Source organism: Oncorhynchus clarkii, chromosome 4, assembly GCF_045791955.1.
Source record: "Oncorhynchus clarkii lewisi isolate Uvic-CL-2024 chromosome 4, UVic_Ocla_1.0, whole genome shotgun sequence".
Classification (NCBI taxonomy): Eukaryota; Metazoa; Chordata; class Actinopteri; order Salmoniformes; family Salmonidae; genus Oncorhynchus; species Oncorhynchus clarkii.
The window spans coordinates 43,468,428-43,482,977 of NC_092150.1; the positions used below are offsets into that span (position 1 = coordinate 43,468,428).

Here is a 14,550-nt window from a genome sequence, read left to right on the forward strand (position 1 = left end):
ACAAATGGGTCTCACAAGATACACAGGGCAGGCTACAACAGCAAGTTGCTTTGTGGGGTTTAGGTCTACAACCTACATTAGATTTCCTGTTCAGTCTTTTAAGCAAGTGCATCTCAAATGGTACCCTATTCCCTATATAGTGCACTACTTTCGACCAGAACCCTATGGCTCTAAGCAGTGCACTATATAGGGAATAGGGTGCCATTTGAGACCCAGTCTAAGCCCTGATCATGTCAGGTCCCAGATAAGGCCAGTGTGGCAAGGTCCCAGATGGTCCCAGATATGGTCTCAGATAAGGCCAGCGCCTCTCTGTAAAGAGATTATGGGATTCTGGTATGGCGAGTTGAAGGCCATGGAGGGGCGTAGTTTCTGGCTGCTGGGCTGCTCTGTATGGCTGATAATCCCATTAGTCTAACTCTGAGATGTCTTAATTAGACCCGTTAGGACCTCAGTCTGCCTGTCCTCAACCAACCACTCCTCTGTCTCGCCATCCACTCCATCCACCCACAGTAACTAATGAACAACAAACTGGAAATGGAGATTTAACAGGAGATTGGAGATGGATACCGTGGTCAAAATGGTCTGACTCAGTGTTATGGGTTATGGTAATGCTTAGTCTTAACATGGAAAGCTCATTGTGTAATATTAGAAGATGATGATTCAATGTTATTTCAACAGGAATGTCTGTATATAGCATTGTCTTCTGTTACAATGCTGTTTAATGTGTTCAAAAAAATATATATAAATCTACAATTGTATGGTTAAATGTAAAACACTTTGATTTGCAATTTCTTGAACAAAATATAATTGAAAACATACAAGTAATGATCAACTTCTAATTAACTATGTATTTAGTACTACAGTATTACTGACATGAGGGTTTGGTGTGACTAGATATAAACATATCCCCCCTAGTTTTGAGCAATGCAACAGACCAGACAACACCTTAGCAAAAATATAATGTCATTACACTGCAGTTAGCATTGACTCACGAAACTACCTCTAACTTCCTTCATACTTGACACAGAGGCATAAAAATGGTATCCACAAGTTCATCTGATTCTGGGAAAGTGGATAAACAATCCAGAAGTATCCCTTTAACCCCTAAGCCTAACCCCTAACCCTAGTTCTAACCCTAAACCTCCTAAGTTTAAAATACCCTTTGTCCTCGTGGGGACGTGGACATTTCCTTGTTTTGCTATCCTTGTGGGGACTTTTGGGGATTTCAGGTCCTCACAAGGATAGAAGAACAAGACCACACACACACCCACCGACCCCTCTCGTCCAACATTCCATTATTGACAACCTACAGAGAGACACTCGTTTAAATGACAAATGCACCAAATGTGTAGTTTCCCACCAACCTACAGCAGGTCTTGGGGAGGAGAGAATGGGGTGAATATTGATTGGACTCAAAGCGTTGTGTGTTATGTCTTGCCCCCCAGCAGATGGTTTTCTGAGGCAGGTTCCACTGGCCTGTTTATTTTATGCTGCGCCGTCATTCAACTAAGGTCAAAAGGCACCGCAGCGCTGAGAGAGTGACAATGAATAAAGAGAGGGAGAGAATGAGTGAGGAGAAAGATCATGAAAGGAGAGAAAGACAGATATAGGAAAGGAGAGAATGAGAAAAGGAGATAATGAGAGCAGGATGGAAATAGAGAATGATATAATTACTGAATTTAGAGAGGGACGAGACGGAGAGATAGAGAGCGAGAGAAAGAGAATGAGTTGTGGGCCAAAGGTTAGTGACACGAATGGGTCGAGCGGTGCTGGGAGTCATGCACTGCTGTTCACCCAGCCAGAAAGTCAGTCACAAACAGGTTTCAACTTTAAACCCACTGGCCAAATTCCTTCACACCATCAACACATTCACTAGCATGGTCAAAATACCAGACCTGCATCAAATACAGAACTGCTTGATTAAGACGTTTGTTCTTTTGGATACCGATATTCACCCCATCTGTCTATTTCAGGCGTAGCCTGCTTTAAGGTGTGTGTGTGTGTGTGTGTGTATGTGTGTGTGTGTGTGTGCTTGACATATAGGGATCAGGTCAACATAGTGGAGGGTGATAGGCTTAGGGACAGTTACTGCATGCTGTATCTGTGCGCCCCTCTTCTCCACTCTTTATTGGGCTTCTGGCTGTGTTGAGAATATACAGACCCTGCGTCAGCAGACTCCATGCAGAGCAGCTGCATTCCTGATCTACAGTTCAAAGAGCAAGGGACTCACAGACACAGACGCACACATGAGCGCACAAGCACTTGAACACATGCACACGTGAGTGCATACACACACGCAGAGTCACACACATTAGTGCATGAACACATGCACAAAAAGGCACACATTCTCTTGCAAAAAGACAACAGAGGTAAGTACACACTCACTCCTCTTACAAACAGCCACCCCAAAGCTCCTGGGAATCTAGAGAAACAAGCAGTGTACATATCTTTTCTATTCCCCATGATCTCAAAATATTAAAACATACACCAACAAAAAGCACACACTCGTGGCCTTAATTGAAAGGGCATTAATTCAGTTTAACACAGCTTAGGTTTGCCGCTGATAACCTCCTATCAAAACAAAAGAGCTATCCGTAGCACAGGGACGTTAGCTGTGACTTGTGTGGGTTATATGGGTTAAAGTCACTTCATGCTACACCTCAATGTACATTATAAGTGACTCTTCCTTTAAAGATGAGGCAAATTATAACTGTTTTCCTCTTATCAAAATTAAAATGAAATCAAGTTGTATTTGCATACAGACCCCTTTTCCAAAGAAATCATGCAAGACCAGATTGTCGTTCAAGCCATTGACTAGTAAAACAGTACATACTCTATATTGTTGGACCATAGAATGCTGGTCCAAATATATATGTAACATGAAGGCTGTCAGGTTGTTCTGTAATATGAAGGCTGTGAGGTTATCTGACTCCTTGGGTGCAGGGTCCTTGTTCTCCTCTCTTCTTCAGGAGACCTTTACCTGACAATGCAAACCTTTTTTAACCATACAGTTGCTAGCTTTGGAAGAAATGGGAAGTGAACTAACTAAATGAGCGCGAGAGAGAGAGAGAGCTAGGTATTACTATGGTCCGAGCAACAGCTAGGTATTACTATTGTCTGTGACCGTGTTTTTCCTCTGCTGGTTTGCCTAATTTATTCAAGCCGGGCCAGAGGAAAAAAGGGACAAAACAATTTTTAAAAATGCAATTGTACATTGTGTGTCACAGCTTTCCAGGCTGACCAAAACACAGCGTGGTTATAGTTCATGGTTCTTTAATAAGAGACACAAAACATGAACACAACTACAAAACGTAAAAACCGAAAATAGTCCCGTGTGGCACAAACACTGACACAGGAAACAATCACCCACAAAATACCCAAAGAATATGGCTGCCTAAATATGGCTCCCAATCAGAGACAATGATAAACACCTGCCTCTGATTGAGAACCAATCCAGGCAACCATAGACTTACCTAGACACCTAAAAGAACACAACCCCATAAATCTACAAAAAACCCTAGACAAGACAAACACATAAATCACCCATGTCACACCCTGGCCTAACCAAAATAATAAAGAAAACAAAGATAACTAAGGCCAGGGCGTGACACTGTGACTGTGCATACGGGAATGCAGAGAAGCTTAGGCCTGAAGCCATTACTGCTGGATGGACAAGCACTGACAAAACAAGGGAGGGAGAGAAACAGAAACAGAGGGACAAGGGGAGGCTTGCTAAGGGGAGCTCCCATTCTGTCTAAGCTCCCATTCTGTCTCAGGGCTAATAGAGAGAGGGGACGTCTCTATTTCTCCACTCTGTTTTTTTCTGGTTGTTTGAACTATTGAAGCCACAGATCCCTGGGAGCAGGAGAGGAGCAAGAAGCAGACGCTGTTTCACAACAAGCAACAGAGCACGGAAGAGAGCAAGAGAGGGGACGTCACTGCACTTTGAACTTGTACAGACTAGCAGGACCAGAGGGAGCTGTGCGTGACTTTATCATGATCTATTTAAAATCTTTGTTGTAAATAGTGAGCCTTTAGATTCAGTGTGGTTGTTCCCTGGCTTGTCTGTCATCTCTGACTATTGGCTGTCTGTCTGGGGGGATAGAATAGTGCTGCCAAGCTAATGAAACAAAAAAAGTGCTATTTATAAATGTTTTTGTGACTCAACCTTCTATGGGGTTGAATGACAACATTTAATTTCCAAGATTTTCTGAATATCTGCTTGTGGTACATACGTATAAGAAATTCTTGACACCAATTTGAGCTCCTTCTTGCCAAGCTATAACGGTGCTGCTGCCTGTAAGATTGATTGATAACACTTTCTACACACAGCCCAGAACTGGTCCGACTAGTTTGTAAGTAGGGTAAAGTAAGTCGGGCAGTTTGAAGGAGAGCAGTCCTTTTCTTTCTGGTCTTCTCCTTCGCTCCTCCCTGCTTGTCCAGGGAGAAAGTAGCGTGGTGTAAGGAGAGGAGAGACAAATGAAGAAGGGGGGTCCTATTTTACCCCTCATAGACCCTCCTCCTAGTGTGGCGGAAGTGACAGAGACGGAGAAAGAGCGAGCGAGAGCATGAGCCTATAAGTGTAATTTATTGTTTCCTGTGAAAGGGCAGGCTGCACCCTTTTCTCCCTCCTGAAATCTGAACTGCTTGTTGTGTCAGAACTTTCAGGAGGAGCCATTGTCTAGGGGTCATAGGAAAAACAGAGGAGTGAAGGAGAAGAACAAGAGAGTGAGAGGTCGAAGGACAGCACCGCGGTAGAAAAATAGAGGAGTGAAAGGGATCTCCGGGTCATTTGACGGAGACAGAAGGGGAAAGAGGTCAAGAGAAGGAGTCTGGAACATGTGCAGTTTCAGTTGTTTTGACTTTTCATAACGCTGTCAGTTTTGCTTGGAAGCTGACTAAAAACCAATACCTCTTTGTGTGTGTCAGCCGTGTCACTCGGATATGGCCATGGTGATCAGGGGATGGGGCAACCCTAATGGAGAGACCAACGGACTGGGGGGGGAGAAGGCTTACTTGCGTGGGGATGAGGAGGAGGGCTCACCCCAGGCCGGGAGTGATGTGGAGGAGGGAGACGAGGACAAGGCATGCGTGGTGAACTGTGTGGTGTGTGGGGACAAGTCCAGCGGGAAACACTACGGGGTGTTCACCTGCGAGGGCTGCAAGAGCTTCTTCAAGAGGAGCATCAGAAGGAACCTCAACTACTCCTGCAGGTCAGTGAAGCCGCTCCGTAAAATATCAAGAAAATACGTTAATGTGAAAAACAACAATTTCAAAAAGGCAGTCTAAGAAACACACAATTTAATGTCAAAGGTTACTGTGTTAATAGGCTACTGTAATGGATCCCTAAAAGTCCTATTCTTGGTGGTCATACAGTATATGTACAGCATGCTTACAGACCCTGTAACTTGTTAGATAATATTTCCCTTGGGGAGTCCTCTTTGTGTTAGGTTGTGTTACAGCTTTATCTCAAGTTAAAAAATACAAATAAAAAGATTTTCAGGTGTATAATATACACATGGCGAACAGACTTATTTTGTATCAGAACCAAACAAATGTGCATTTCCCACTCCCACCTACTGTACAGTTAGTAAAATCTCTTACAGTACTACCATATCACACTTCTGAGGAATGTGAGCCTTTGTTTATCGTTATCTAAGGGCCACATTCAATCAAAACTGTTTATCCATTACTGCACAGTGTACATAGTAGTTACAGTGCTCTCAATCTGTTTCATAAGTTGTGAATCATACAGGACAGGAAGATATATTTCAAAGCTTTACAGACCTATACAGAGAAGCATTTGTATTCTGCAGTCCACAAAACCATGTATTTATGTTCCAGCCTATAACTCCTTTCACACAGCCAGAGCAGCCACTCTAAGACTATTAATTCAGGAGAGAGAAAGAGAGATCAGGACAATACATTCTGTCTAATGTTCTGTTGTGCAGGTCGAATCGAGAATGCCAGATAGACCAGCATCACCGCAACCAGTGCCAATACTGCCGGCTGAAGAAATGCTTAAGTGTTGGCATGCGCAAAGAAGGTAACTATCCTATCTTATCTGTTGCACAACATCTCTGCCACTCAGACGATGCCTAAAGCAGAGGCAGAGATACTGCCAATCCAATGTTCCATATTCCATAACGGACAGCAGCACAAGTTTGTTCTACAAAAACATGCCCCTGCCATGATAAACAGAGCTGACATTTCACAATTCTGTCAATACACACTTGTGTGAAATAGGACAAATATAAGCACCCACCTAATTATTATTTTGAATTTAAACATGTTTCATTCATGTAGCTATAGTATTTGTAAATCCAGTTGAACTCTATCCTTATTTTCCCTCTCTCTGACCCCTACTCTAAGTACCCCTGCTACGTAGTACGTATCATTCTGCCCGTTGTGTCAGAGGCATTTCCCAGGCAGTACATAGGTTGGATAACCCAGGCAGCCAGCCAGCCACTCCTAGGTGTCATATTTATTCTGCATTGAGCTGGCAACAGCCCAGAGCTATATTCAGCAAGGATAGTCATGCAGGGATCTGACCCAATGACAGCACTGACGCAGCCTGGCCACAGTGTTTCCTCATGACCTGGAAACGCTTGGATCACCTTCGTCGGGTAACAGGTCACTGTTCACCAGGGATAGTAGTGGTCTACTTTACTTCCAGACTGTTTGTAGTCAATAATACTTCAATGACAAGTCAGACACAGCTAACCACAGCCTAGCCTTGGTAGTTTGACAGACCCTGTATTGAACTAGTTTAGCAAGACTACAAGTTGAGTATAGCAATAACAGACTATCCAGGCTAGCAGTGAAATGGAATGACATTGTCTGAAACTTGGAATAATTCACAGCAACGGAGGTTGAAAGAAACCAATGTCCAACTAACTAGTTGTTAGACAGTGTAAGCATAGCACTGGTACCTGACAGTTTCTGCTATCAACAATGTGACATTGTTGCCTTGCCAATACATGGACCAGTTGGTCCCCCCTTTGCTGCTATAACAGCCTCTACTCTTCTGTGAAGGCTTTCCACTAGATGTTGGAACATTGCTGCGGAGACTTGCTTCCATTCAGCAACAAAAGCATTAGTGAGGTTGTGCACTGATGTTGGCCGATTAGAAGTTAGGTGTTCGATGGGGTTGAGGCCAGGGCTCTGTGCAGGCCAGTCAAGTTCTTCCACACCGATCTCAGCAAACCATTTCTGTATGGGACTTCCCCAAAATGTTGCCACAAAGTTGGAAGCACAGAATTGTCTAGAATGTCATTGTATGCTCTAGCATTAAGATTTTCCTTCACTGGAACTAAGGGGCCTTACCCAAACCGTGAAAAACAGCCCCAGACCATTATTCCTTCACCACCAAACTTTACAGTTGGTACTATGCATTAGGGCAGGTAGCTTTCTCCTGGCATCGACAAATCCAGATTCGTCCATTGGACTGCCAGATGGTGAAGCTGGACATGGTGATTCAGATGGTGATTCATCACTCCAGAGAACGCGTTTCCACTGCTCCAGAGTCCAATGGCGGCAAGCTTACACCACTTCATCCGACGCTTGGCATTGCACATGGTGATCTTAGGCTTGTGTGCGGCTGCTCGGCCATGGGAACTCATTTCATGAAGCTCGCGACAAACAGTTTTCTTGTGCTGATGTTGCTTCCAGAGGCAGTTTGGAATCCGGTAGTGAGTGTTGCAACAGACGACAGACGATTTTTACACGCTACATGCTTCAGCTATCCCGTTCTGTGAGCTTGTGTGTCCTACCACTTTGCGGCTGAGCCGTTTGTTGCTCCTAGACATTTCCACTTCACAATAACAGCACTTACAGTTAACCGGGGCAGCTCTAGCAGGGCAGAAATTTGACGAACTGATTTGTTGGAAAGGTGTCATCCAATGACGGTGCCACGTTGAAAGTCACTGAGCTCTTCAGTACAGGCCATTCTACTGACAATGTTTGTCTATGGAGATTGTATGACCGTGTGCTCTATTTTATACACCTGTCAGCAACGAGTGTGGCTGAAATAGCCGAATCCACTACTTTGAAGGGGTGTCCGCATACTTTTGTATATATAGTGTATACGTAACATTGGGCAGAAAGGGGTGCAAATTCCACAGTTTCAACTATATGTATTTCTGCATTGTGAACAGCTTGCAGTAAATGTAAACATTCATCATGAAATCTAACTCGTTATTTCTGAAACACAAGTAATAAAAGCAGCATCAAACACAGTATATTGCACAAGTTGCTTATCTTCAGTGTGTCATTATTTCTGCATTGCAAAAAGTCCATGCGTTTCATGTATGAAATACTGCCAGCCAGAGTATACACATACTGTTCACTCCATGCAAATATTAACACACAAACAAAACTTTTGAGAAAATGGACATAGTTCAACCAGTTTGAAAATGCATTGCATATCATGCGAACGCTAGCTCCAGTATTCAAAACTCCCGACTCTAATTGGTGTCTATTATATATATTACTGTGGAGATGGGCAGTTGGCTCACTTTTTTGAACATGCAAATTGGGCCTCTAGGCAGTTATCACTCAAATATATGTTTAATAAAGATATCCAGACTCTGGATGTAAGGTTTCATTATTTTACGTGATGTACAAACAATGTCATTGTATATAAAGCATTATGAACTGGGTCGTTCGAGCCCTGAATGCTGATTGGCTGACAGCCGTGGTATATCAGACCTTATACTACGTGTATGACAAAACATTTATTTTTACTGCTCTAATTATGTTGGTAACCAGTTTATAATAGCAATAAGGCACCTCTGGGGATTGTGATATATGGCCAATATACCACTGCTAAAATGTGTGGTTTGTAGCACTTAACGCCCAATGTTACATATATGCAAAGTGACTTTTTCGAGTGTTCTATACTTTGCCGAAATTGAATATTGTTCTTAGAAAGTTCACTCAAGCATCTCTGGACATCTAATGAGCATTTTGCATGCATTGAATTTCAGAAACTCACCTTTTACGAGACCGTTTCGGGGGAGCAGAACTGCCATGTTGACAAGATGCAGAGGCGTGCCATTTAGAGTGACGATTTCCGGTTTGGTAATTACAATGATCGGCCACCAGATAGTGTCAAAAGTATCTATTAGGATTTCATCTAGAAGAGACTGGTGTTATTTGATGTTTTGATTGCGTACAGACACGTTACCAGGTGTTTAAATACACTGTTACGTGTATGTAACATTTGGCGTTAAAGGGCTAGAGTCAGCATACTTTTCCATCAACAAACACCTGTTATGTTCAATGGTGAACGTTAGCTTGCCAGCGTGTTTTGCATTAGCCTCTACAACCTCTACAAAGCCCTTTCTCTCCCCCTCTTCCCCTCTCCGCCCTCTCTCTCTTCCCTCCAGCAGTCCAGCGTGGACGTATCCCTCCATCCCACCCAGGCATCAGTCCCACTTCTCTGGTCGGCGGAGGTGGCGGTACCAGGCCAGTAGGGGGCGAATTCTTCAACGGCCAGCCCATGTCAGAGCTCATCTCCCAGCTGCTCCACGCCGAGCCCTACCCCAGCATCCGCTACGGATCCCAGTACGGCCAGCAGCAGATGCATGGTGCTGGAGGAGGCTCCGTCATGGGCATCGACAACATCTGCGAGCTGGCGGCACGCCTCCTCTTCAGCACCATCGAGTGGGCCAGGAACATCCCCTTCTTCCCTGAGCTGCCTGTCACTGATCAGGTGGCTCTGTTGAGGCTGAGCTGGAGCGAGCTGTTCACCCTGAATGCAGCCCAGTCCGCCCTGCCGCTACACATGGCTCCTTTGCTGGCCGCGGCCGGCTTCCACTCACAGCCCATGTCGGCGGAGAGGGTGGTGTCCTTCATGGACCAGGTGAGGTTGTTCCAGGACCAGGTGGACAAGCTGACCCGGCTCCAAGTGGACTCAGTAGAGTACAGCTGCCTCAAGGCCATCACCCTCTTCTCTCCAGGTCAGTGTACTGGTCGGTCGTCACTCTCTGGTCCAAACCAAAACCCTTACACCTGAGAAATACAACACCTAGTCCTAACAGGCTGCTACTCTGCTGGTTTTAATGTTCATAGTGAGTCACTCTGGGCGGGTTCTTTTGGCTCCGTTTTCAAAATGTCCCCCAACTTACAAGAAATACTGATATACTGCAGTGCCTCACTGTACACAATCCCTAGGAATACTATCGCTGAATTGATTCCTAGCAAGAATTATAACTCTTGCTTGCGCTCAGATTAGAAAGCGAGAATATGAGAGAAAGTGGGATATAGGCCCAGGCTCATAGCTTTAGAATGAGTGTTCCGTTAACTCCCAGAAAACCCATTATTAGTATTCAAATCTAGACAACATTAGTCATGCTGATGTAAAGTTCAGTCTGTAGGTCCACATTTCTCATATGAACAGCTTTTTAAAGTGTTACATCTCTGTCCATGTCATAAATATTGACCTACACCTCTGCAGAAGCACAACTGACCTTTCAATCAGCATGTCTCATTGATCTCAAGTTGTTTGAGAAGTCATATTCTCTTCCATTACTGTTGCTCCTGCCTGTGTTCTGCACTATAGTGCTGACCATTTCTGCACTTCTGATTGACCTTAAGTCCATGCTTAAGTCTGTCTGTGTGTCCTGGTTTGTCCTCTTTAGATGCGTGTGGTTTGACAGACCCCGTCCATGTGGAGTCTCTGCAGGAGAAGGCCCAGGTGGCTCTGACGGAGTACGAGAGGATGCAGTACCCGGGTCAGCCACAGCGCTTCGGAAGTCTTCTCCTCCGCCTGCCTGCTCTCAGGGCCGTGCCCGCTAATCTCATCTCCCAGCTGTTCTTCATGCGCCTGGTGGGCAAGATGCCCATCGAGACCCTCATCAGGGACATGCAGCTGTCTGGGAGCTCCATCAGCTGGCCATATGTCCCTGGGCAGTGAGGAACAGAAGCCTAGGACACACAGGATCCTGGAAGAGGATCCTGGTTGGAACCTAGAACAAGATGGAGAGGGATTATTAGCCAGTGATGCCATAATTCTTAAACGTGCAATATGCAGAAATCGCTCTGCCATTTCCTGGTTGCTAAAATTCTAATAGTTTGCCTAATTTCAGTTTATGTGACAAAGAAAGCAGTGTAGAGAATCATTGTATCATCTAAACCAGTATGAATTTTTTTTGTTATTTTCAGCTGTTTGAAGCTGGTATACAAAACCGAAAGTAAAAGACGCAAAAACTAAACTTAAGAATTGGAAGCATAGAAATATAACATAAATCGAATGCTTCTTAGACTTGCTTTCAATGAGAATGACAGATCTATAACTAGCATTTCCATGTGAATCTGGTCACCCAAAAAGTTACATATTGCAGCTTTAAGGTCTAATAAAGCCATTTTTATCTCAATATCAAATCATATTTGGGTAACAATTAAGTACCTTACTGTGATTGTTTTCAATTAAAATAGTTTAAAAAAAAATCAAAATAAAATCTTCTTAGCCAATAGCCAATTCTCAAGAAAAAATTTGCTAGGACTGTCTGGGAGTGGTCTGAGTGGGGAGGGAAAAACTGAAAACAAGCTGTTATTGGCAGAGAGGATTGGAACTCTTTCTTATTGGTCAGGCGGGGTAGCCTAGTGGTTAGAGCGTTGGACTAGTAACTGGAAGGTTGCAAGTTCAAACCCCCGAGCTGTCATTCTGCCCCTGAACAGGCAGGTAACCCACTGTTCCTAGGCCATCATTGAAAAAAAGAATTTGTTCTTAACTGACTTGCCTATAAAGGTTAAAAAAATATTTTTAAAAACTCCATCCCAACAAAACAGGCTGAAATTTCAGCCAATCTTTTAAAACAGCTCTTACACTAAAAGGGCATTATCATAATTTTTTACAATTTCACAGTATTACTCCAACCTCATAGTATGGAAATATATATAAAACACAGGAAAATCACATTTTTGACCACATTAGGCATTAAAGGACGTAGTAGACGAGTACTGTATTGCTACTCACTCAGAGAGAGCCACATGGAAATACCAATGAATGGAACTGGAAGGAAACCATTGGAACAATTTAGGTGTTCCGTGTGTATTCCAAGGAAATCATACATTTGACTTGGTGTATACTTCTTGATCTGTATTATGACCTCATTTTAGTCCTTCTCTACCTCATTCTGGCCCCAGAACAGGGCTCTGAAACGCAAACTGTAACTGAAGCCCGTGTGCCACTACTACCTCCATCCCCATGACCCCCAACGTGACTCTGTCTGACCCCAGGCTCTGTGTGACTCTCTGGCTGCTGTGTTAGGTCCCCTGGGTCTCAAATGGGACCATATGTCCCATAGCTACAGTGTATAGGGCTCTGGACAAAAGTAGTGCACTGTATGGGGAATAGGGTGCCATTTGAGATTCAGCCGTAAGGGTTTGTGATGCCACAGCCATGGCACATACTTTCCTTGTATGCTGTTGTCTCCTGAGCCCTCTATTTATGTAAATCTTTGGGTATTGATTTACATGAATGTTGAGCTTATAGTTGGGAATGTAATGATACATTATGCATATGTGGTAATGTAAATCTTTGAATGTTATGCAAATGAAGGACTCTGGACATCTCCATAGTATATTTAGTGATAGCATAAATGCTACAATACATGCTATGGTGCCGAAAACTGGCAGAAGCTGGCAGAGGTGAATGTCCACTACCGTTCAAAAGTTTGGGGCCACTTAGAAATGTCCTTGTTTTTGAAAGAAAAGCAACATTTTTGTCCATTAAAATAACATCAAATTGATCAGAAATACAGTGTAGACATTGTTAATGTTGTAAATGACTATTGTAGCTGGAAACTGCAGATTTTTATTGGAATATCTACATAGGCGTACAGAGGCACATTATCAGCAACCATCACTGTGTCCCAAGCACGTAGTGTTAGCTAATCCAAGTTTATCATTTTAAAAGGCTAATTGATCATTAGAAAACCCTTTTGCAATTATGTCAGCACAGCTGAACACTGCTGTTCTGATTAAGAAGCAATAAAACTGGCCTTTTTTGGGGGTGCAATTTCAGAATGTGGGGGGTCCCCGCTTCCCCAGTGAAAGTTGTGCCCCTGGTGGAAACATCGTTGGTTCAACCAGGGTGTGCCAAGTGGGATGGCTGTGTTAATAGTTGCGTAACTTTTGCTATTGTTTTAACATTGAGAGCACTAGGTTGTAACATTGCTCTCAGTAGCATTTGAATATATTTGAGTTTCTAAATGGAAGTTGGAGACCTGTTTTTGTGTTTGAATAGCCAGATGACTTGAGTTGTTGCATACATGTCTGAAATAACAACAGAACATTAGCATTACCTGTGTCTTCAATAAAAAGGTTATATGAAGCCCATTAGTTTTATTGGACCTGGAATTCAAAGCAGGATCCAATTTTGATCAATTTAGCTCCTTATATGCATTAAAACCTCTAAGGGATTGGTGTCCCTATACCGATACTGTTTGTTGCTAACTTGCGCTAATGTGACTAGAATGACGTTGTAAGAAACAGCCAACTTTCCAGGACATAGACATACATGTCTTATGTCTTATGTGCAAAAAGCTTAAAGCTTACATTCGTGTTAATCTAACCGCACTGTCCAATTTACAGTAGCTATTACAGTGAAAAAAATACCATGCTAATGGTTTGAGGAGAGTGCACAACAACAACAAAAACATTTATCATGGCAACTGGTTTGATACATTTACCTCTGAGGTAAATAATGTACTTCCCTTCAGTAATATTGCTCTGATTGGTCATCCTGAGGGTCCCAGAGATAAAATGTAGCATAGTTTTGTTTGATAAAATACATTTTTATATTCACATGTAGGAACTGGGTTCTACAGTTTGAACCCCTTCTGTTTCTGGACAATTGTTTTAGCCTCTGCTTGAGACCTGACACTGGGAGAAAAAAAAATCACCTTTATGCAGAACAATAAGCACAAGGTCAAATCTACACTGGTGTGGCTCACCAATATGAAGGTGAATGCCCCCAAGTGCCCTAGACTCAGTTCTGATTAAATCCTCATGTAAATATATGAAGATTCAACAATACCCAACCAACTTTACAGAGCATGAGCCAAGAAGAATGTACAGTATACATGATTTCTCAGGTCTACAAAGTTGGTTGAGACTTTCTTTCTTTTTTTGTTTCACAATGGCTGTCAAAGGTACTTCCACCAAGTATTGATACAGGGGGATGGATTTCAGTTTATTTCTCTATCTTTAATAAATGTGTATGATATAAATGATGTTTGAATGCATTTAAAAAAAATATATATATATATGTATCTAACCTATAGAAAGAAGTATGAGACACCATACCCAGTCACAAGGATGGCTAACTTGAAATTCCTTCTGTCATTACAGATTTAGGTAAAATGGCTTTAAGTTAATTCGCATCTCAATTATGGAACAATCTTCAGAATACCCTACAGTTTCATGCATTAGTGCCTTTCGGGCAAATCAGAATGTTGGTTAAGGACCTCTGAACTGAGGAATGTGGTTGTTTTTTATTTTGCTCAGGTGCATCCTGTTTCCATTGATCATCCTTGAGATGTT

At 43.0% G+C, this 14,550-nt stretch overlaps 1 protein-coding gene across 2 annotated transcripts; it reads left to right on the forward strand.

Annotated features, from left to right (window-relative positions):
* The first annotated feature begins 4,444 nt into the window (after positions 1-4,444).
* LOC139406831 (nuclear receptor subfamily 2 group F member 6-like) lies at positions 4,445-12,762 on the forward strand. Of its 2 annotated transcripts, none has more exons than XM_071149903.1 (4): positions 4,445-5,213; positions 5,952-6,046; positions 9,393-9,962; positions 10,644-12,762. In XM_071149903.1, the coding sequence occupies exons 1-4, from the start codon at positions 4,945-4,947 to the stop codon at positions 10,916-10,918; spliced, it is 1,209 nt and encodes a 402-aa protein (XP_071006004.1). In that variant the 5' UTR covers positions 4,445-4,944; the 3' UTR covers positions 10,919-12,762. The 2 variants fall into 2 exon arrangements, with proteins under 2 accessions (XP_071006004.1, XP_071006003.1); XM_071149902.1 differs by having other exon boundaries at positions 4,527-5,213; positions 9,390-9,962.
* The last annotated feature ends 1,788 nt before the right edge of the window (positions 12,763-14,550 follow it).

What these genes read in the sequence shown, in the direction of transcription:
- LOC139406831 (XM_071149902.1), top strand. Translation starts at nt 4,945, where the DNA reads ATGGCCATGGTGATCAGGGGATGGGGCAACCCTAATGGAGAGACCAAC. An exon ending in AACCTCAACTACTCCTGCAG is followed by an intron (nt 5,214 to 5,951) that starts GTCAGTGAAGCC and finishes TCTGTTGTGCAG; the next exon opens with GTCGAATCGAGAATGCCAGA. An exon ending in TGTTGGCATGCGCAAAGAAG is followed by an intron (nt 6,047 to 9,389) that starts GTAACTATCCTA and finishes TCTTCCCTCCAG; the next exon opens with CAGTCCAGCGTGGACGTATC.